This window comes from Hirundo rustica, chromosome 19 (genome assembly GCF_015227805.2).
Source record: "Hirundo rustica isolate bHirRus1 chromosome 19, bHirRus1.pri.v3, whole genome shotgun sequence".
NCBI lineage: Eukaryota > Metazoa > Chordata > Aves > Passeriformes > Hirundinidae > Hirundo > Hirundo rustica.
In genome coordinates this window covers 7857258-7879269 of record NC_053468.1, presented here as the reverse complement: position 1 = coordinate 7879269, position 22012 = coordinate 7857258, and the positions used below count along the sequence as shown (strand labels likewise).

Genomic DNA, 22012 nt, shown 5'->3' with positions numbered 1-22012 from the left:
GTGGCCACTTCCATCCTGCTGTACTTCTGCACGTGTGTGCTGCAGGTTTTCCAGTATGAGCTCTGCCTTCTTCTCTGCCGTTGCTGGTCTTCCATCAGGTTCTGTCAGACTTTGGGTTTGTGTATGAAATGACTGTTTTGGTTTTCCAGAGGACCTTTGCCTTTTGGAAGGCTCAGTGTCTCACCTGGATGATGCTGAGGTTCTTTGACAGGCTCTAGATAAGAGCACCAAAGAAACTTCTTTGAGCTTTCATGACCACGTGAGCAACCTGGTGTGGTGGGAGGTGTCCCTGCCCGTGGCAGGGGGTTGGACTGGAGTGTCCTTGAAGGTCCATTCCAAATCAGTATATTCCATGAGTGCCTCTTTGTAGGTGGGGTAATGGGATTTGAAGGATAACCATTTTGCAGACTGTGTTGATCCCACAGCCTTGGGAATTGAGGTGCTGCTTGTGTCACCTTCTCTGCCTGAGGCTTTCCTTCTTTTTTTCTCTGCAGTGTCGCTAGTGGGCATCGCCAGGGCTTGGTGACATTGGCAGACACCAAAGCACGGTGATGATCCAGCAGAGACCTCTCTGAGTGCTGACCCTGGTGAATGGAGTGGAGATGGGAGATGAGTGCTGTGGCTGCAGGTTCTTCTGCTGCCCTTGGGAAGCTCTGGTCTGCATAGGAGCTGTAACAATGATGATGTCACTTAGAGCATGTTAAAAAATGAGTTTAAGATTATTTACGTCTGTTTGTAACCAAATTATTCTTCGGCCATGAGGATAAATTTATAAAATACTGGCTGTAAAGTACGGGTGCTTTTTCAGTAGGTGATAGTGCTGTCCATGTTTCAGAGCTACAGGAGGAGGTCAGTGAGTTCAGCTCATTGCCCTCTCCAGGACTGGTGGCAACTCTGTCACCTCTGACACTTGTTCTTCAGAGTTAGGAGAATTTTACCAGTTAGCTTTTAAAACTGAGCTTAACCGTGATCGTGGTTCTGACAAAAGGCTTGGGCTTTGTGCCAAAGGCCAGGAATTATTTTGCAGGAATGCAAGCCAGCACCTAAGGACAAAACTCTTGGAAATCACGTTCCCTTGCACTGCTAATGTTGGAAATTGGAAACACCACCTGACTCATGCAGATGATGCTGAATGCTGAAGTCATCTGTACCTTGGATTTTTATTGATAAAAAGAAGTTGTTAATGGGAAGGTATGGGCTGGTTTTGGTGAATATTAGAATTCTAGAATTGCTTAGGTTAGAAAACCCCTCTGAGATCCAACTGTTTCCCCAGCACTGCCAAGGCCAGCACTAACCCCAAGTGCGACAATTACACATTTGTTAAATCCATTCAGGGATGGTGACTCCACCACTGCCCTGCACAGCCTGTGCCTTGGCCACTGGGCTGGACAGCCCTTTCCCTGAAGAAAATTTTCCCCAGTATCCAGCTAAACTTGCCCTGGCGCAAGTTGAGGCCGTTTCCTCTTGTCCTGTCCCTTGTTCTCTGGGAGCAGAGCCTGATCCCCACCTGGCTCCACCCTCCTGTCAGGGCATTGTAGAGAGTGAGGTCCCCTCTGAACCTCCTTTTCTCCAGGCTGAGCCCCTTTCCCAGCTCCCTCAGCTGCTCCTGATGCTCCAGACCCTTCCCCAGCTCCATTTCTTCCCCTGGACACGCTCCAGCATCTCCATGACCTTCTTGTGAGGGGCCCAGAATTGACCCCAAGATTTGTGGTGCCTCAGCAGTGTCCAGCACAGGGGGACAATCACAGCCCTGGTCCTGCTGGACACATTATTTCTGATACAAGCCAAGTGCCACTGGCCTCTTGCCCACTCGGGTTTATGTTCAGCTTCTGCCAGCCAGCACCCCAAGGCCTTTCCCAGCTTTTCAGTGACTCTGCCCCCAGGCTGGAGCGTTCCATGGGGTTGCTGTTACCCTAATGCAGGACCCAGCACTTGGCTTCATTAATGTCATAGAACTGACATTGATTCAGCCCATCCAGGTCCCTCTGCAGATCCCTCCTGCCCTCCAGCAGGTGAACATCTCACCCAACTTGGTGTCTTGTGCTGAGGGTGCCCTCGATCCCATTGTCCACATCATTGATAAAGCTGTTAGACAAGAGTGGTCCCAGCACTGATCCCTGCAGAACACTGCTGGTGACGGGCTCCAGCTGGATTTAATACTGGGGCACAGCTGGGTTTGGGGCCTGTGTGCCATGCAATGGCCAATTTATCGTGGTGCACAGCTGTACTGTATGGCCTGCAAGAAGGGCTGAGCCTGAGACCGCAGGTAGTTCAAACTACGGTCTTGGGTGGTTCATCTCTTCAGGGCTGAATCCTGGGAGCACACCCTCTGCCTGTCCTTATGCTCTGCCTTGACACCACCCCCTGGAAGCCTTCAGGAGCAGGACTTCAGCCCTGCTTGAAGGGCTTTTTTTGGCTGCTGCAGATGCCTAAAGCAAACCCTGAAGTGTGGGGAGGTCAGGGCAGCCCCAGGGTGAGGGACTGGTTCGGTGGGTGGGAGATCCATGGGTGCTCCGGGCCTTGTCCAGGTGAGGCTGTGCTGAGCTGCCCTTGTGCTGCCGAGCACTGCAGAGCCAGGCTGGGATTTTTCCAGAGATCTGGGTGTCTGTACGCTCTCCTGCGTGTCCTTTAGGCTCTGGGAGATGGCTGAGATGTCAGCACGGCTCGCTGCTGAGTTATTCTGACCTTGCCCTTCCTTGCACAGCTGCGTGCTGGAATGAGCTGCCCTGGGAGCTCTCGGTGCCAGCAGCAGTGCCCTGGCCTGGGGGGTTTGGGTGTGGGGAACAAGGTGACTGCTGTTGGGTGTTGGACCCCCGTGTGCCACTGTGAGTGGGGACACGATCCCAGACAGGACCCGCAGCTGCTCAGAGGCATCCCCAGGAGCCGCGTTCTGGTCTCGCTGCAGAAAGGGCATCGTTTTACAAAGCAAGGCAAGCCCAGATGGCTGGAATCTCTTCAGCTGGGCAGAGCAGCACGGAGGGGTTCGTAAATATAAACAAACAGATGCAGCCTGGGAGTGAAGCCGTTGAGCAGCCTCGTGCATCTCAGGGATGAGGCCTTTCTTTGCTTAACTGAGTGGTCCCTGAAAGGGGGATGGCAGCTGGTGTGGCTTTTTCTTCCCCTTGTGCTTTTGTGAGGCTTGCCTTGTCTCTGGTAAGGTGGGAGGGAGCGTGGCCTGGGCCCACAGCCCCATGGGGTGCTGGAGGCAGGCAAGGGTCACTGCCTGTTTGGACACAGATGTTTCCTAGCAAAATGTGCCAGTAGTGCTTGGTAGAGGGATGTGTCTGGGCTCAGATGTGCCCAGCAGTGGCTGAGCCCGTTGTTCCTCTGCCCTGCCTCTGCTGCCTTCACCAGCTCCCTGGATGCATCTGGGCATGGTCAAATCCACCTGCAGCATTGACAGGAGGGGACAGGAACTTGGGGCTGCACGTGGCCAGTGGTGAGGTGACAGAGACCTGGTTGTGCCCTGCACAGCCCACCCTGCCAGCTTTGCTGTTTGGAGGACAGCAAGCATCAAATCTTTGCAGGTGTTCTGTGCTCCTTTGCCTCTTTCAGAAAGTGCCTTGGGAGGGACTGGGGTGGGTTGGAACCACGGGGTTGTAATTTACTCAATAATTAATTTATTAGCATGTGCTGGTTGCAAAACCCAAGGAGCCAGGATGCTGTGGGGCTCTGGATGTCTTCCCATCCACTACTCCTTTTTGTCAGGGATGGTATCACAGTTTGCCTCTGCCTCCACTTGGGATTTTGGCCCTCGTGGAGGGCACTTTGAACCCTGTGAGGCTCCAAAAGCTGCTGGAGGAGCTGTGACTGACCTGCGCTCCCCATCTAGCTCCCCCTGGCACTGAAGAGGCAGCAGCTCCCAGAGCCATCCCAGGATGGTGCCCACATGGTGCCACTGGTGGACTGGTGCAAAAGAAGGATTATCCTCACCTACCCTGTGTGGGTCCTTGGTGCTGCCTGCCAGTGCCTGAGGCAGAAGTGGAGTGGCACTGGTGTGCCTGACATTGTGAGTTCCCGGGCTGGAATTGTTTGCTGCTTGTGCTGAGCAGCACCTGCAGGTAGTTTTGACTGAAACAGGAGCTTTCCATGTGAGTTTGGAAACCCAGCTCGCAGCGGGGATGCGTGGAGCTAAAACACTCTTTGCTATGTGGTGCTTTATGGTTTCCTTTGGAAAGTTTTGGTCTCGTTCCTACTTTTGTACTCGAATTAATCATGGGGGGACACCTCAAGTGTGGGGCAGAGCAATGAGGGCCAGAGTGGAGGGAGACGCTGGGAGCAGCTGATTCATCAGAGCCCTGCATCCCTTGAGCTGTTCTCCCAGTAACATCTCCTCTGGTTCCAGTCCAAGGCACCCATTAGCAGCTGCTGCTCCCTGGCTCAGGGGCTCGTGGTGGTGGGGTGGGATGGTCAGCCTGGCGCTGGGGGTCGGAGGCGGTGTGGCACCGAGGGTGTTTCCAGTGACGTGGGTGGGACAGATGGTGCCCTTCTCCAGCCCGGAGTGACAAGTGACATGTGCCCTCCTGACCAGCAGGCTCCATCTGTGTAATTTCCTCTTCATGGGGCTTCTGACTGGGCTCTGTGCCGCTCCCCCTGTCCAGTGCCTGCCCTAAATAACATCTCTCTGCCTGTCCATCAGCCTCTGCGCTCCCAGGAGCGGTCTGCCCTCAACCAGGGGTGCTCCCAACAATGCTGTGTGTGGCTTAGGCAGAAACCCCTTCCGTGGGTGGTGGGTCCCCTTCCTTTGGCATTTCTGGGTATGGCAGGGTCCAGTGGGCAGCATGGATGGGACTGGGCAGGGATGTGGCATCCTTTGGGCAATGAGCCAGGCCTGTTTCGGATGTGGAAAGGACAAGCAAGAGGTGACAAGGAGAAGAGCATCTTGGCAGGTACCCTGCTCTCCTGCTGCTCTTCCTCTGCTGCCAGTCCCTGGCCTTCCTGGTTTCTGTACGAGCCTGCATTTAAGATTAACAGTGGGAATACTCTGCTCACAGGCTTCAAAAAGGGGCCCAGAATTCTGGCAAATTGAGATCTTGCCAGAATGATGGCAAAAAAACATTATGTAGGCTTGGGGGGAAATTGTGTTGAAGGTGCATTTTTCTGTACAGGGCTCCAGGGGCTGACTGGTGCTTCCCATCCTGTTCCACCCCCTGCCATGGGCCCAGACACCTTCCACTATCCCAGATTGCTCCAAGCCCTGTCCAGCCTGGCCTTGGACACTTCCAGGGATGGGGGAGCCACTGGGCATCCCACCCTCATGGACTGACACTTCTCCCCCATGTCCCACCTGACTCCACCCTCCTCAGTTTTGCTCCATTGTCCTGTGCTGGGACCCCAGAGCTGGAGGCAGCTCCAGGGAGTCTCAGGAGAGCAGAGCAGAGGGAGAACATCCCCTCCCTCCCCTGCTGCCCCCACTGCTGAGGATGAGCCCGGGAGACACCTGGCTTTCTGTGCTGCCAGTGCCCATGGCTGGGTCAAGTCCCATTTGTCACCTACCAGAATCCCCTGATCCATCATCACATCATCACATTTCTTTTGACTCCTTCCTGTAGATGCCCCTCCTGTTGGGTGCGTGCTGAGGTGGCAGGAGCTGCAGGCAGGACACGTGTCGCTCCATCTGTGGGGGCTGGTGTGGATGTCCTTGTCCCTGACATGGAGAGGCTTAACAGAGCACGGGAAGAAAGACCCCCTGTGTTGCAACACCCTCTTATTAGAGAGTAAAAATGAGCCTAGGCACAGACACGGGTTATTAAACACAAAATAAAAAGGGTCCTGGTTTAGTTCTTTTCACGGCTTTGTCATCTTAACTCCAACTATTCACTGTCTCTAACTGCAGCAATCTCCTACTGTAGGTTTCCCTTGCAGCTTCTAACTGCTGGTTATTTTCTGCTGAACTGTGACTGCAGGTATTAGTGTGCAGCCTCTGAGTGAAGGCTCTTACCTGGCTAGACTGTGACTGCAGGTATCAGCTTGCAGACTCTGAGTGAAGGCTCTTACCTGGCTAGACTGTGACTGCAGGTATCAGCTTGCAGACTCTGATGCAGGCTTTTCCCCAGCTGGACTGCGACTGCAGCCTTTTACGTAGCTAGACTGTGGCTGCAGGTTCCAACAACAGGCTCTGACTGCAGACCCAGATTGACCTCACAGCTGTCATTCTCTCTCCCCATGATTCTGCTTCATGATTTTGTCCCTCATGCTCATCAAGATTCCTCCTCCATGATGATCCTCCCCTTACCAGCTCACCCCCTCTTTTTTCTCACTCACCCTTATTGGATAAATCTGTGATTTATCAGGGGTGAGGCTGTATTGGTTAATTAACACAGCTCTTACTTATCAGGGGGGAGGTCACCTGTATTCCCTTCTCCTACACCCTGACCTGGCGACAGGCACTCAGGGTGGTGTTTGTATTGGTAGGTGTATCTTCCATCACTCACAACATGTGTCCCAGGATCTGTTGGCATTATCCAAGATCCTGGGGGGTGTAGGTGGGGGTCTGCCCTGTAATTTCCTGTCTGGTGGGCTCTTGGCACCACCCACCGAAGTGTGTGATCCTTAAAAGCTGTTAATGCTTAAAATCAAGCACAGCACAAACCTTGCAGGCAGTGTGATACGTGAAGTGGAATGTCAACATGGATGGTGGTAGTATCTCTGTAGCAAAGATCCATCCATGCATTCCTAGCTTTTGGACATGGCTCTTTGTGACCTCCTTGATGGTGAACCCTTCACCCATGTTCTCTAGGTGCTTGTGGTGCTCTGGGAGCAATGGAGCATATGTGGGCATTGCTCTGGAGCCAGTTGTTGTCCCCAAGTGGACCTGAGCTTACAGCCAGGCTTGCTGCTGGCTGAAGGAATGGCACAGTTGGCATTGGGGTCAGGACTGGAAGGTGACAGCTGTCACTGTGCTCAGATGGTTTTGAGCAAGGCTGGAGCAGTGATGACAGGGGACAGGGGGAGGGACTGGGCTGTCTGGTGGCACTGGCATGCAGGAAGAATTTAAAAGAGCCTGTGGCCAAATCCTGCCCTTGGCTCCAGTGAGGTGTGGGAAGTGTTGGATGTGGTCATGGATCCAGCTCTGCCCGAAGCCTGAGCCTGCTCTGGCTCTTGACTGTGACTGCTGAAGGGAATGGGAGAGGTGCTGTGGACCTGGTGTGAGCAAACTGCAGAATTTTGGAAGCAGAAAGCTTTAGGGGAAGATCTGGCCCTGCCTGATGCAGAAGGCAGCGCCTGCTGCAGGGATTGTACAGCCCCAGCTTGTCCCAGCACACGTGCAGCCAGTGGGACCAGGACAGTGACCACCCCCTGGGCTGGACACTGCTGAAACATCTCAAATCACAGCGTCAGTTTTGGGCCCCTCGAAAAGGAAGACATTGAGGGGCTGGAGCATGTCCAGAGAAGGGAACAGAGCTGGGGAAGGGTCTGGAGGACCAGGAGCAGCTAAGGGAACTGGAGCGGCTCATCCTGGAGAAAAGGAGGCTCAGGGGGAACCTTCTTAACTCTCTACAGCTCCCTGACAGGAGGGTGGAGCCAGGTGAGGTTCACTCTCTTTTCCCAGGTTATCAAGTGACAGGACAAGCAGAAATGGCCTCAAGTTGTTCCAGGGAAGGTTTAGTTTTGATTTTTGGCAAAATGTCTTCACGGAAGGGGTTGTCAAACCCAGGAACAGGCTGTGCAGGGCAGTGGTGGAGTCACCAAAATGTACCACCCCATCCCCAGGCTGGCAGCTTTTGCCGTGCCCCAGCCTCACTGTGCCAGCAGCTCCTGGCCTGAGTGGCTGTGCTGCAAATGGACACAATTTCAGACTTTAGGGCACAGTTTTCTGTGCCCACAGAGTGGTGGGTAAGAACAGCACCATGCCTGCTTTTCCTTGTCAAGGTGAGATTTTCACCAGAATTGTGGGTGCTCTCTGGTCACAAAGGCTCTGGATAACCATGGATGGGATAACTGTACATGAGTGATTTACCCAGGCAAAAAGTGCCACCAGTGGTGGCAAGGCTGAAAGCTGAGGTTTCTGAATGATACCACCCAAATCAGTCACTGTAGGATGGAAAGACAACTTTAGGGGGCAGGATAGATATTTCATCTGGCTTATTTCAATGTAAGAGAGCTCTCTCTGGAGATTCTAGTAGTTATTTCTCTGCAGAATGCAGAGGGGCCATGGGGTGATGTGTAACTGTCTGCAAAAACTGCAGTCATCATGAGATGAGCAGAGGCAGTCCTATCTTAAATCTCCATTCCACTGCCTTCTTTTCTCTTGGAAAGATGGAGTAAGAAGAAACTTCTCCAACCTGTTTATTTTCCATTTCCCTCCATCATGTGACTGCTTTGGATAATAATCTTTTAAATGTCTCCTTATGTGGAGAACTGTAATTTTTCCTTCCCTTGAGAGCTTGCATCCCCCGCCTTGCTGGGACAGGAGGTGTTTTCATCTCTGCTGACAATGACACACATGCTTCTGCAGACAAGGACAACCCCTCATTTGCCTGCTATGACTTTACTAGTTCTGCTGTATTATCTGTTTGCTCCCACCTTTCCTGCACTCTGCTGCACTCCTTTTATTTTCCCATCACGGCATCCCTTGTGTTTCCCATTGCAGCTTCCCTCGTGCTTTCCCATGGCAGCATCCCTTGTTTTTACCATCGTGGCATCCCTTATGTTCTCCTGACATGGCATTCCTCGTGTTTTCCCGTTGCAGCTTTCCTCGTGCTTTCCCATTGCAGCTTCCCTCGTGCTTTCCCGTGGCAGCATTCCTTGTGTTTCCTGTGACAGCATCCCTCATGTTTCCCATTGCAGCATCCCTCGTGTTTGCCCATCACGGCATCGCCCATGCTTTCTCCTGTGGCAGCATTCCTTGTGTTTCCTGTGGCAGCATCCCTCGTGCTTTTCCATGGCAGCAGCCCTGGTTCCCCGTGGTGGAATCCATGGCGTTTCCCATTCCTGCTCCTTGCAGAGCCGGTGTGCTCACACAGGGCTGAGGGTGCCCCTGAAGCTGCATGTGGGGTGTCCTTAGCTGTGTCCCATGCTCGCTGCCGAGGCCCTGCCGTGGTGTTTTGGCCGTCCCTCACTGCTGGATGTGTTTGTTCTCTGCTCTCTCAGAGTCCTGGGGGCTTGGAGTAGCAGTGCCCGGGGTGTTCCACGCTCTGGCTAGCGTTTGCCCCAGCTCCTTGGAGCAAGTGAGCACAGGAGAAGGGGAAGGTGCCTCGTAGGAGCTCCTGAAATAGAGCCGTGACCTCTGCAGCAAGCACTCATTGATGCCTCTCTCTCTCTCTCTGTTGTTGCAGGCAAAGGACAGTGATGATGATGATGAAGTCACCGTCAGTGTGGACCGGGATCGTTTCATGGACGAGTTCTTTGAGCAGGTGAGAGGTTTGTTCCTGCAGTGTGGCTTTGAAGCTGGTTCAGACCTTTCTGCTGGCACCAGGGAGGGTTGTGGAGGGTCCAGGCTTCCTGCAGCCACTGGGGGTGGGCAGGAAGGTCCTGCCCTGGCTGGTGCTGCTCAGCTGATGCTCAGGGTTGTGCTGAGTGCTGAACATCAGGAACCTGGCTTCCCTGCAGGCCTGAGGCTGTGCTGCCCTGTGAATGTTTTCCTGCTCCCCCTGCTCCTCCAGAGCCCGGTGAGGCTGTTTCCCAGGTGATGGGAGCAGGAAAGCCTCACACACAGCTACCTCTCAGGCCTTTCCCCGGAGCACCTCTGCAGAGCAGCAGTCTCTGCATGGGACTGATTTAATTTTGTGCCTCCCGTTCCCAAACAAGAGGTTGTCTTCTGGCATGTGGGTGGCTGTAAGATCTGCTTGCGGATTTTTAGCACACCCTTAGCATGGCATGTGTGTGGGGGGTGTTAAAATGGATCTGTGCAGGCAATGGAGTGGGAACTGGGATAAATCTGATGTGCAGGTGGAGAAAGATGAGCACAGGAGTGGTGTGAGCCGAAGGAGAAGACTGAGTTAGAGGGTAAGCAGCCTGGCAGGCAGAGAACACAGGAGAGGTTTCCCCTCTTGGGGGATGCTGGTGTCTTCCTGTAGCACAGAAGTGCAGGGGAAATGCCAGAATGGATCTTTTGGAAGATGTGGCCTCCCTGGAATGGAGGGTGAGGATCAGGTTGGGAGTTTCTGGAGCTTTTTATTGAGCAAGGAGCCGTGGGGGACTGAGCTGCTACCAGCCTGGCTTGTGCAGTCTCAGCAATGTTCTGCCAGAAGCCAGAGTCTGGGAATCAATCTGATGCTGATTTATATAAATCCCCAAAGTTTCTCAGTGTATCACAAAGAATACAGGAGATGCAGTCTGTATTACACTGCTGTGACTCAGAACTGGCTGCTGAGATGGAGAAGGCGATTCCACAGTGGTGCTATAGTTTCAAGCTGGAAAATATTTATCCAGGAGGATGTTTGCTGTGGTTCAGACATGTCATTGTTGCTTTGGGATAGGGTATAATAATCCCTTCACTTTCCAAAAGTCCAGGTCGGTCACAGAGCACCTGTCTTCTTGTCTCACTTCACAGGTGGAAGAAATTCGAGGCTTCATTGATAAAATTTCGGAGAATGTGGAAGAAGTGAAAAGGAAGCACAGCGCCATTCTGGCTTCACCCAACCCTGATGAAAGTGAGTGAGCCGTGAGCTCCGTGTGTCCTGTGGGCGCTGAGGGGGTGGCTGGAGCCAGGCACCATCCCCAGTGCCTGCAGGTGGCCGTGGCTGGATGGTGAGGGAGGGCTTGGACTTACCTGGTGGCTTTAAGACCTGGAGAGTTGGCAAGAGTCCAGTGAGGCTGCCAGAGGGGGGTTTCTGAAAGGTTGGGCAGTGTGAAGGCCAGGAAGAGCAAGTGGCTGTTTTTGTGGTGGTTGGCTGTTGTCTTGCCCTGGCCTGCCTGGAAAAGTCCGTGAATAAGGCAGAACACACCAAATTCTGGGCTCAGAAATGTTACAGCTCCTCTTTGAGCCAGAGGTGGGCAGTTGGGACCTTGCAGCTCTGTCCTGGGGACAATTTGTTGCTGGCTGGTCAAAGATCCCATCCCTTCCAGACCTCTTTCTTCCCCAGCCTTGTCTTCCAGAGAAGAGTTTTGCTGCCAGGAGCTGGAGCTAGGGATTTGAGCACCCAAGAGGTGGCAACATTTGGGTGTCCGGGGTGTCTGGCAGATTAGAGCTGTGAATGCTGTGGTCCCCTGCTCCCAGGTGGGAGCAGTGCTCTCCCAGAGGAGCCAGCTGTGGGGGTGCTGAGGTCGGCAGAGGTTTTCCAGCTTCAGTGTCTGCAAAGCCCCGATTGTGGAGCGGGTGGGTCCAAGGGCTGAGCTGTGGAGTGGGGCTGGACCCTGCCCAGGCTTTCCTGCTGAGGGGCAGCAGCGGAACAGCTCTGCTGCCCCAAGCTGCACCTTCAGTGTAACACTGAGCCCAGGTGCTCTGCTTTCCCCACCTCCATCGTGGTGTCACTGGGTGCTGACCCTGCAGGATGCCTCTGGGCCACTGCCAGCCCTCATTTTGGCAAAGGTGTTGCTTCCATGGGCTGAGCGCTGCTCGTGCCCCTGTGCTTAGAGGCTGGAAAGCTGAGACCAGGTCTCTCTCTGGTCATCTGCCTTCTTCCCATCCGCTTCTCATTTACCCAGTGCAATTCCATGTCTGTGGAATTGTGCCTAGAGGTCCCAGGAGGGTGCCCACACACGCACTGCCCTGCATCCAGCCCCGTGTCAAATCAGTAGATATTGTAATTACTTGAAAGGACTGGCCCTTCCTAAATTGTTGCTGGCTCCCCTCTCCTGGCAGCTGCTCCTCAGCTAAAATTTCCTTGGCCAAGCCTGGAAGCAAGGGATTTTCTCAAGGGAATTCACATGTCTCAGGCTATTGCTCAGTCATCCTCCAGGCTCTTGTGCTTTCACTGTGAGATGTTGCAGTGTTCCTGTTTGGGGGTGTTCAGAGAAGAGCTGCTGTGCTCCTGGCTGCTGCAGCGGCATGGGGTCCACTTGGGGCTGCAAAGGGCACTCATGGCCTAAAAGCATAATAATCTATTTTAAAGTCTAAGATCTGCAGTGAACAGGATGTGGTGATATTCCCATGACTTTCAGAGGCATCCAGGACATTGGAAGTGCTTCTGGTTTTGTTTTACAATGTTACTTTGCCTTGGTATTGTAGAGAATTCAGTTTGTCATTCCGAGAATTGTTTGGACAGGAAGAGAGGAGCCCACACATTCATCTGAAATTAGTGATTTGTGGCACTGTGGTGTGTTCAGGAGGTGTGGCAGGGCTCAGCAGTGGACAGACTCAGAATCACAGAGTGCTTTGGGTTGGAAGGGACCTTCAAAGATCATCCAGGACACCTTAAATCTAGACCAGTGGACCCCTTGCTCCAAGCCCTGCCCAATGAGCCCCTGAACACTTCCAGGGATGGGGCAGTCACAACTTCTCTGGGCAGCCTTTATCAGCCCCTCACCACCCTCTTAGTCTGACATTTATTCTCCATGTGCAGCCTGACCCCACTGCCCCTTGTCCCAGCCCTTGGACCATTTTGGTGGCCACCTCTGGACCTGCTCTGCCAGGTCATTGTCTGTGCTGGCAGCCTCACCTCCATCCTCCTGTGCTCCTGAACCCACAGAGAACCTGCTCATTAATGCAAAGGCTGTTTGTAACCCAGGGCTGTGAATTTATTGAGATTAATTTGGAAATTCAGAAACAAGTTCCCATGAGGCATTGGAAGGGGATGGAGTCAAAGGACACTAAAAGGTAGGTTGTGAGAGGCTAATTTTGAGATGTGCTCCCTGGGGATTGCTGTTCAGCGTGGCAAGGAGTGACACCTGGGATGGCCATCAGGGCAAGATGTTCTCTCTGCAGGGATTTGGGATGCTGCTTGTCCCCTCTGGAACAACACCTTGCTTATTTCTTAATGATCCCCAAGTACTTTAGCGTCATGTGGAACCTTCACTGCAAGATGATGGGGAATGTTCCTCCAGGAAACGAGAAATGTTCCTCCAGGAAACAAGAGAATGTCACGGACTTCTCGTCCTTGTCTGGAGTCACATGTGCTGTGCAGCTTGGTTTGGTGTGGGTGTAGCTTCTCCATCAGAGATACAAACTCCTTAAACACCACCAGCAAGTCCCTCCTGGAGCTGGAGGACTTTGGAGTGGGGCTTTACACTGGGACAGAGCTGGGCTGGTAGTCTGGGAAGTGTATGGGCAGTGGTTGGCATTGCTGTTGGAATGCTGAGTGGGAAGGATGGATGGATGGATGGAGAGGTGTGTAGTGGCTGCTGGTGAAAAGCTGCTTTCTCAGGGTCAGTGATAGGAGAGAGGGACTCCATGGGCAGAGTCCCGCTGGAATCTGCCTTTTGAGTGGCAGATGCAAGCCCTTGGTGTTCTTTGTTTGCAGGAGAAGGTGAGGTCCAGTGTGTGTGTGAGACCTGGATTTACCCACCTGCCTGGTGTGCGGAGGTGCAGGACCCGTGTCTCATGGAAGGGCTCATCCCTCCCTTCCTGCTGATCCCTCTTCTGGCTCCACAGGCTGTGTTTGGATCTGGCTTGCCGCTGCTGCCTGGGCTCATTTTGGAGCGCAGTGGGTGGGCAGCTGGCTGGCTTTGTCGCTGAGGCAGTGAGGTGACAGCCCACGGCTCCGGCAGGTTCGGAGCTGGCTGCAGGGGCACCGGGAGGGTCTCCCCACGCAGCTGGGCAGCGTCATGGTGGGACTGGGGTGGGCTTGCAAAACCTCAGGGGCTGTGCTCCTGCTTGGGTTGGGGCTGTGAGGCTCCAGATTTGAGTCACAGCTCCTGGTAAACCCATTCCTAAAATCCTTCCCAGTGAGTGTTGTTGCTCCTGGTGCTGGAATCGGCTGCTCCTACTTGCTCCTTTGGTCCAGGTCACATCCCAGAGGAGGTGGCTTTGGGCGGCACTGCAGCTGTCAGGGAATGAAATCACGTTGTTTTGCTGGAGTGGTCAGGAAGGGTCTCTCTGCTGTTCCTCTTCTCGGAGCACTGCATCCCTCCGGTGGCCGTGCTCCCTGGCTCTCCAGCGCTGCGTTGTGTAACGAAGGCTGTTTGCTCGATGAATTGCCTCTGGGAGCAGAAATCTTCAGATCCCAAGTTGTGTCTCTCAGCCTGTCAGCTCAGCCCATCTCCCAGGCTTCGGGTGATCCAATGAATATTTCACACCTGAAAGTGGGTCCATTCCAGCTGCACCAGGACAGGACAGAAGGGGAGGTCCACTTCCATGGATACTTGACTTCCAGCTTCATAATTTTAGCTGTGCAAGCTCAGGGTGATGGCGTTTGACACCAGGGCACACTGGTGACTTTGTTCAGTCTTTCTGGCTGCTGGGAGTTCCTTGGAGAGTGGCCCCTGTTATTCCTAGCGGACCATTTTCTGGTGGAGAGCTGTGTCAGGTAGGCAAGGAGACAAGCTGTAGCTGCTCACTTCTGTCTGATTCTGTTGAGGTAGCACTGGCCTGTGTAAAAAACGACAATTTGGAGCTCTTTGGGTGCTGAGGTGCTGGCTGGACCCATCTGAGCTGGCTCTGTGCTCTCCTGTAAGCACAACCTGACCCCTCAGCAGGTCCTTTGGGAGTGTGTCCCGGCGGGAAGCCCAGTGTGCTCCAAGGAGCTGCTGCTCTGTTGCTGCTGGAGGAACAAGGCTGGGGCTGGTTCCTGCTGGAGCTGTACCCCTCAGACATGGCTTTCTGTGCCCTCTCAGCTCCACTTACCACTGTGCAGTGGTTTTCTGGGGCTGTTTTCCTCTGGTGCCTGGTCCCACCAGGGCAGGGAGGTTTTCTTGGAGACCAGGAGTTGCAGTATGCTGCGTTGGAGGCTGCAGGCTCAGGACTGTGATGCTCCTTTAGGAGGAGCAGTGGAGAGGACAAGTGAGTGTGACACTGTTCCCCTGTCTTCTCTTTGCTCCTTCCCCCTCTCCTAGCCTCCCTTGGATGGGAAATCAGAGACAGCCCAGACTTCATCACAGTTTGAGGATGAAGCAAGTGTAGCCCCAGCAGAGCAAGGGACCTGGGAAAAGGTGTCTGGACACATCCTGGACACAGAAAGCAAATGCAGCATATCCTCTCTATTCATCTTCTGCTCTCATCCTTCATCTGCAGCCGTAATGGAGCTGGGAGCTGCCCCTGCCCAGACAGTCTGGCCTGAAGCAGAGGTACATTCACACAGTGGCTTGGACTGGAAGGGACCTTAAAGCTCTTCTCATTCCAACCCCCTGCCGTGGGCAGGGACACCTTCCTCTAGACCAGGCTGCTGTAAGCCCCATCCAGCCTGGCCTTGAACACTTCCAGGGATGGGGCAACCACAGCTGCTCTGGGCACCCTGTGCCAGCCCATCACGGTCTGACATTATTTCCCCATGTCCAACCTGGCTCCACCCTCAGTTTTGCACCACTGTCCTGTGCTGGGACCCCAGAGCTGGAGGCAGCTCCAGGGAGTCTCAGGAGAGCAGAGCAGAGGGAGAACATCCCCTCCCTCCCCTGCTGCCCCCACTGCTGAGGATGAGCCCAGGAGACACCTGGCTTTCTGTGCTGCCAGTGCCCATGGCTGGATCAAGTCCCATTTGTCACCCAGCAGAATCCTCCAGTTCTTCTCTGTAGGGTGTTCTCCATCCATCCATCCCTTCATCTCTCCAGCCTTTCCCCAGTCTGTGCTGGCACTGGCGATTGCCCTGACTCAGGTGCAAGACTTTGCCCTTGGCCTAGTTGGATATCAGGATGTGGAGTAGCTTTGATGGACATAAAATCATGAGTGGCCCAGTGAGGCTGGATGATTCTGGTTGTTTCCCGCAGCTCCTGGTGTGGGACTGAGGCTGGAGGACACAGCAGTGCAGCTGGTGGATGTCATGGTCCTCACCAGCAGCCTCAGTGGGGTGGGAAGGCCATGGTGTGGCAGCAAAGCCACAGCAGAGCAGGCACTCGTGGGGACAGCAGGAGCAGGTGCCATGTGCCCCTGTGGCTCTCAGAATCCTGCTTCTCCCTCCTGCAGGCAGGTCCCTAAGGGAACGTGTCCTCAGCCTGTCTTTAGCCCATGGTCAGTGCAGCTGTGGCTGCCCTTACACCAAACCTGGTGTGTGATGTAGAGACTGGAGGGGTGTTTGGTGCAGGGATGGGGGTTCCTCTGCCCACTGGGGGGGCCAGGATCTCCTGAACTGTCTCCAATACCTCTCTTGGCCTGGCCATTCCTAGCAGCGTGGTGCTAATGCTGCCCTTGGCCCGTATGGCAGTGCCACACTGTGCTTGGGTTGCCTTGGGTGGCTTCATCCTGTCCCTGTGTCACACAGATACTTTTGTCACCCTTGCACACACTGCTCCAGCTCCGTCTTGGAGGAGTTTTGTTTCTCCTGCCAGTGATCCTTGTTGAAGGGCCGCTCTAGGACATACCCTCCAGCAGTCTTCTCATTTCCAGCCTGAGTCTGTTCATGATCGATTTACATACCAACGTCAGCCCAGGAACAAATATATTTTGCTTGAAGAACTGTTTGTCCTTCTGGCTTCCTCCTGCCAGGTCACTGCAGCAGCTCAGGTGTTTTTTGTAGGCTTTGCACAACCCCAGCCTTCCCAGGCCCCAGCACCTGCCATAGCTGTGGTTTCAAAGAGGTGGGGTACCCCAGGGTATAAAATCTCCAGGACTTCTGACCTAGCTGCTGGTCAGTGCTCCTTAAGCTTTTCAGGCTGGGTTGCCCTTCGTTTTCCCTGTGGAAGCTGGGGTCTGTCTGTGTGGGCTGGGCTGGGGTTTCCTGTGTTTGGGTGGTGGGTGCAGTGCTTGGGCAGCCGCAGGCAGTGCGTGTTTGAGGGACGTGGGCAGAGCGAGGCTGGCAGGTCATGGTGACGGTGTGCCAGCAGGGACTCGGCCGTGTGCCAGCTTGTGGACACAGCTGTCCAGGGAGCGATCCCTCCAGCCCTCCCCATGGTCTTTGGGAACAAGCTGGCAAAATGCCACCCTTCAGCTCTAAGCCAGCCCAGTTCCTCCTGGCACTGCTCCGGTGGGTGCCATGGGGTGCAGGCAGAACGGGGCGAGCGTGGTCGTGGGTGTGCTCAGGCCACGGGTGCCAGGGATGCCCAGGTCATGGAAGCAGGAATGCTCATGCTGTTCCTCACCTTCCCTTTGCCACCACCTGTGTGAGGCTCTGGCAGCCGTGTTGTGCCCGTGGGTGCTGCGCACAGGAACAGGACGCAAGGATTTTCTATGCATCATCCCAACACTGCAGTGAGGGAACCTGGGACATCTCTGTCGTCTCTTCCTGTGCCCCCACGGCTCTTTCTTTCCCCTTAATGTGTTATCCCAGGTGAGATTCCCTTTTCCCGTGCGGCTCTCCTGCATACCCCAGCTCCATGATCACCGGCATCCATTGTCTGCTCCATCACCCTGAGCAGCGCTGGGTGATCCACCACACTGAGTGCAGAGTTAATAGCAGTTCACTGGAGCCTGGTTCATGGCAACATGAAAAAACAGAATCAGAATCTGCTGCCCTGTAATTATTTTGGGCTTAATTTAGCCCAAAGGGTTAGTGGCACTCCTGGAACCTGTGTTGTTGCTGCAGCTGGAAAACTTTATCTCCTTTGGGCTGTGCTCCCTGTTGCACCCCAGAGCCTGTTGTGTGATGGGCTCTGAGGAGGAGACTGTGGAGCAGGAGCCCATCCTTACTGCTGGAGGTGCTGCTGCTCCCATCTCAGTGCAGGAGGCACCTGTGGCTCCTTGGCTTTGTGTGACTGGCAGCAGTGTCACCCAGGACACTCAGTCCCTGCTGTTCTGTGTGCTGGGTGGCTTGGGATAGAGAGGGAGGCAAGGAGCCCTGGGGGTGAGGGGACACAAGGCCATCACTGCCCTGAGCCCTGCTCCCTGTGGCACCCTTGTCTCTCCCCGCTGGTTCATCTTGTGTGTGTGTGAATTTGGTCCCACTCCCGCTGTGGTTTCCAGCCCTGGCTGGGCTCCACGTGGGTGGATGGGTGAGCCGAGCTGGCTGCACAGTGGCTCTGTTGGCCCTCTCCTGAAGCCTGAGTATTTCCATCCAGGGAGGCTACAAAGAGGGAGGAAGGAGAGAAAGGAGCCACAACATGAGGGGATTACAGGAGCACAGAGGAGCACATGTGGGTTGGGTCTGGTGGAGGGGTGGGACATTGCTGAGCACCTGTGGGTGCGTGGGCACCTTTGTCTGGGCTGGTGAGGTGGGTGGCCAGGTGCCCAGGAGGGTAGACCCTGGCTGCAGTGTGGGAGACCTCATGTTGGACAGGGCTGGAGCCTGCCAGAAATGGCTCCTCTTAGCCCTTGAGTTGTGTCGTGTCTGGGCTGTGTCCATCAGGAATGAGAGCTCTCTGGATTGGTGGTGGGGTGCTCTGGTGTGAAAGCTGCAGGTGCTGTGGTCAGTTTGGCTGTCCACGGTTTGCCAGCATCAAGTGATAAGATTGAGGAGAAACTGGGAGAGGAATTGAGGTGTGGACAGCCAGGATACCCAGTGGGAGACTGGACAGCCCGCTGGGAGAACAGGTTGGATGGTGATGAGGCCAACTCCAAGACACTCCTGGAGCCCTGACAGTCCTGGGCAGCAACCAGGAGCTGGAGAGTGGGTCTGACACCAGGGTGGGAATGGTGCCTGTCCCATCCCTGACTGACCAATGCAGAGCAGAACTCCTCACAAAACCAGCTTAGGGACGAGTGACCAGAATCTGAGGGGGTCAGGCCGGGAATTGGCAGGAACTGGTGAAATGAGCTGTTCTGCCTCAGCCCAGGGCAAACGTGGCACTGTGCCCATCTGCCCTCCCTACCCTCTGCAAAGCTGACTGTGCTCCTTCAGGAGTGGGGCTACAGCTGCTTCGAGTTCAGGCCAAACCTACAGTGCTTCTGGAATGTTCTTGAGATAGATGGGACCTTTCTCCTTCTGAATAGTGACAAAACAAAGACACCTGCAATAGGATGTCCAGTCCATGCTGTCCCATGGCTGTGCAGCGCGTGGTTCTGCATCCAGTGTTCTACCCAGTGCTAAAAACAGAGCTCAGCCTGGAGAAAAAAGAGGCTTAGGAGGGACCTCCTTGCTCTCTGCAACTCCCTGAAAGGATGTAGCAAGATTGGAGAAAATTTATTCACAGAAAGTGTGGTCAGGCAATGGAATAGGCTGTGAAGGGCAGTGGTGGAGGCAGCACCTCTGGAGAGATTTAAGAGATGTGTGGATGTGGCTCTTGGGGATATGGTTAGTGGTGGCAGTGCTGGGTTAACAATTGAACTCCACGCTCTTGGAGGGCTGCTCCAGCCTAAATGACTCCATGATAATCCTGTTCCCTTTTAGAGACGGTTCGCGCAGTGCAGCCGCACGTTTGACGGAACCACTGCGGTAATCGAGCGTTCGGCCGTCGTTCTGAATCTTCTCAGCGCTTGTTTTAGGGGAAAACACTCGCGCGGCAAATATCTCCCGGCTCCCCTTGAACCGCCCCCCAAAAATCCCGGTATTTCGTAGCCTCGCAGCACCGCCCACGTCGTGCGTGAGGCTCCAGCCCCCTCTCTCCGGGGTCCCTGCCCACCGCGCTCCTCCCGCGCCCGCCGCTGATCCAAGGGTGCCGCCAGCTGCGAGGCTGCGCTGGCGCGTGGGTGCAGCGCCGGCTGCACGGAGGGGTGGCAAATAACGATTGCCTGCGTCCCAGGAAGATGATTAATCACCGTGGGGGCACTGCTGCCCATTTGCTGTTACTGGAAGCCCTGCAGAGAGCTGGTTGGAAGGGCTGTGCCTCCTGGAAGTGCCTGGGAGCTGCTGATTCGGAGAGCGGTTGCTGCTCCGGCAGCTGCCGGCTCAACCCCTGCAGGCTGATCCTTGCTGACTGCCCAGAGCTTCCTGCCTGCCATCCAAGGGCTTGGAGTCCCACTGGCAGGGCTGGCACACTGGTGTTCACCAGCCCGGCCGCCCACACGCGAGCACATGGCCTGGACATCTGTGGGACGTTCCTGAGTACCACTTGGACCTCCTGTTTCCTGAGCTGGGCAGTATTTGGTGTCATGAGCTGCTCAAAAACTCAATCAGGACTTGGGATTTATTTTTGTTTCCCCTTGTCAGGCTCCTTTGCTGTCTCCTGGGTTGTCCCCCTCCCCCGTGCTCGGCTCGAGCTGTTGGCAAAGGGAGTGAGGGAGTGAGAGGATTTAGGGCTTGGCTTCATGCATGTTCCACAGCCCAGAGCAGTGTCTGTCTCCTGGCTTCTTCCCCACCGTGAATGTGAACTCTTTCTAGCTTTTCTCAGGTCCTGGTGAGGCTGAGGCTGTCTGCTCAGAGAGCTTTGGGTTGAATAGCAGCTTGTGTGGGTACTTTGAAGGTCTTGAATGGTAAGGGCTGGGGACGGTGTGAGTGGGCAATGGTTCTGGGTGTTGGGGCCACAGTTAGAGCTTCAGTCCACAGACAAGAGAGAGCCTGCTCCAGATTGGGCTCTCTGTGAAGTCGCAGCTTCCTTAAGGACACATTCTCGTGCTCTTGTGTGGCATCCTCCATGCCTGCAGGGGGACATCCTGCCTCACCACGGCTCTCATCACGGGCTGCAGGGAAAAGCCCTGCTCTGGTGCCTGGAGCACCTCCAGCCCCTCCTTCTGCACTGGCCTCAGGGTCTGCAGGGCTTTTTCTCTCACATGTTCTCGTTTCTCTCTCGCAGCTGCTGTTGGACTTTGTTTTGTAGCCTTTATCTGAGGCACTGCCACTGATGGTCTCAGCTTTGGCCAGCAGTGTCTGTTCTGCAGCCATTTGGCACTGGCTGTGCCCTGCAAAGGGGCAGCTCCTGGTGAGGGTCTTCTCACAGAGAGCACCTCTGTAGTGCTCTCAGCCCCCACAGTAATAGGTTTGGAAGTGCATGAAATTTTGGATTCGCAGAATGAGTTGGGTTGGAAGAGACCTTAAAGCCCATCTCATTCCACCCCCTGCCATGGGAGGGGACAAATTCTACTAAACCAGGTTGCTGCAAGCCCTGTCCAACCTGGCCTGGGTCATTTCCAGGGATGGGGCAGCCACAGCTGCTCTGGGCAACCTGTGTGCCACCACCTTCACAGGGAAGAATTTCTTCTTAATATGTAATCTAAACTTCTCCTTTAGAGACCAACAGGATGCCATCCATCCATCCATCCATCCATCCATCCATCCATCCATCCATCCATCCATCCATCCATCCCTTCTGCATCTTTGCCTCTTCTGTCTTACCTGCTGCAAATGGTTGTGTTGGTCAGAGTTGGAAAAGATTCTAGAAAATCAGGAAAGGGTTGAGTCAGCATGTGATGGCTTTGTTCTTGTTTCTCACAGCTTGAATCAATAAGTTGCAATGCGAAACTCAGAGCTCTGTTTCCAAGAATAAACGTCAGCCTTTGGGAACTGAAGGACTGCACAGAGGTCACTGCTGTCCCAAATCTCTTTTGGCAAATGGGACTTCAGCTGGAAAGTCCTTCTCACAGAGCTGCTCTCCATCCATCTCTATCCATCCATCCATCCATCCATCCTTCTATCCATCTATCTCCATCCATCCATCCATCCCTATACACCCACTAGTCTTTGCTGGCACCAGAGATTGTCCTGATCCAGGTCCATGACCTTGCCAGGCCTGATGGAACCTCATGAGGTTCCTGTGGACCCACTGCTCCAGCCTATCCAGGTCCTCCCTTTCCTCTTTCCCTTCCCCACCACTCGATACCTTTCACAAACTTGCTGTGGGTTTTTTTGATCCATTGCCTGTGTCCTGATAGATTTAGGGCCTAGTTCTGGTCCTAATACAGACCCTCAGCTCAGCTGGGACACTCAACCTGCTGAGGCTGCCCCAAAAGGGATATCCTGGCCCAGGGATGGGGGTGGATTCATGGGATGTGGTGATGCTGAATGACTTTTCTCACACCTGAGACATTCTACCTAACGTGGCCGGCTCATGGATGCAATTCCTGCATCAGTGGAGTGCTGGGCTGACTTTCAGGGACGTGTCATGTTGTTAACACGCTCCAGTTCCTCTCCAGTCGGTGATGATGTGCTGTGTTTGGATCAGTCTCCTCTGGAGAGGGTGACAGGGGGACACGTGGGCCGGGGAGGTGTTACCATAAATCTTGGCTTGTGACTGA

General features: G+C 54.4%; 1 protein-coding gene and 1 long non-coding RNA gene across 3 annotated transcripts in view; one reads left to right on the top strand and one right to left on the bottom strand.

The window, feature by feature from the left end:
• The window catches only part of STX1A (syntaxin 1A), a 69815-nt gene that overhangs the window by 5476 nt on the left and 42327 nt on the right, over positions 1–22012 (top strand). For both annotated transcript variants that reach the window (XR_005703578.2, XM_040082200.2), the window contains exons 2-3: positions 9279–9356; positions 10496–10595. Coding sequence is in view for 1 of the 2 variants with exons in the window: in XM_040082200.2 (XP_039938134.1) it covers positions 9279–9356; positions 10496–10595 (178 nt within the window). In the remaining variant the exon portion in view is untranslated. The remainder of the gene's footprint in view (positions 1–9278; positions 9357–10495; positions 10596–22012) is intronic.
• LOC120761206 (uncharacterized) lies at positions 3048–6204 on the bottom strand. Its single transcript, XR_005703579.1, has 3 exons — positions 5998–6204; positions 5497–5729; positions 3048–4831 (listed from the first exon to the last, which is right to left on the bottom strand). It is a non-coding gene; the product is annotated as an uncharacterized LOC120761206 (long non-coding RNA).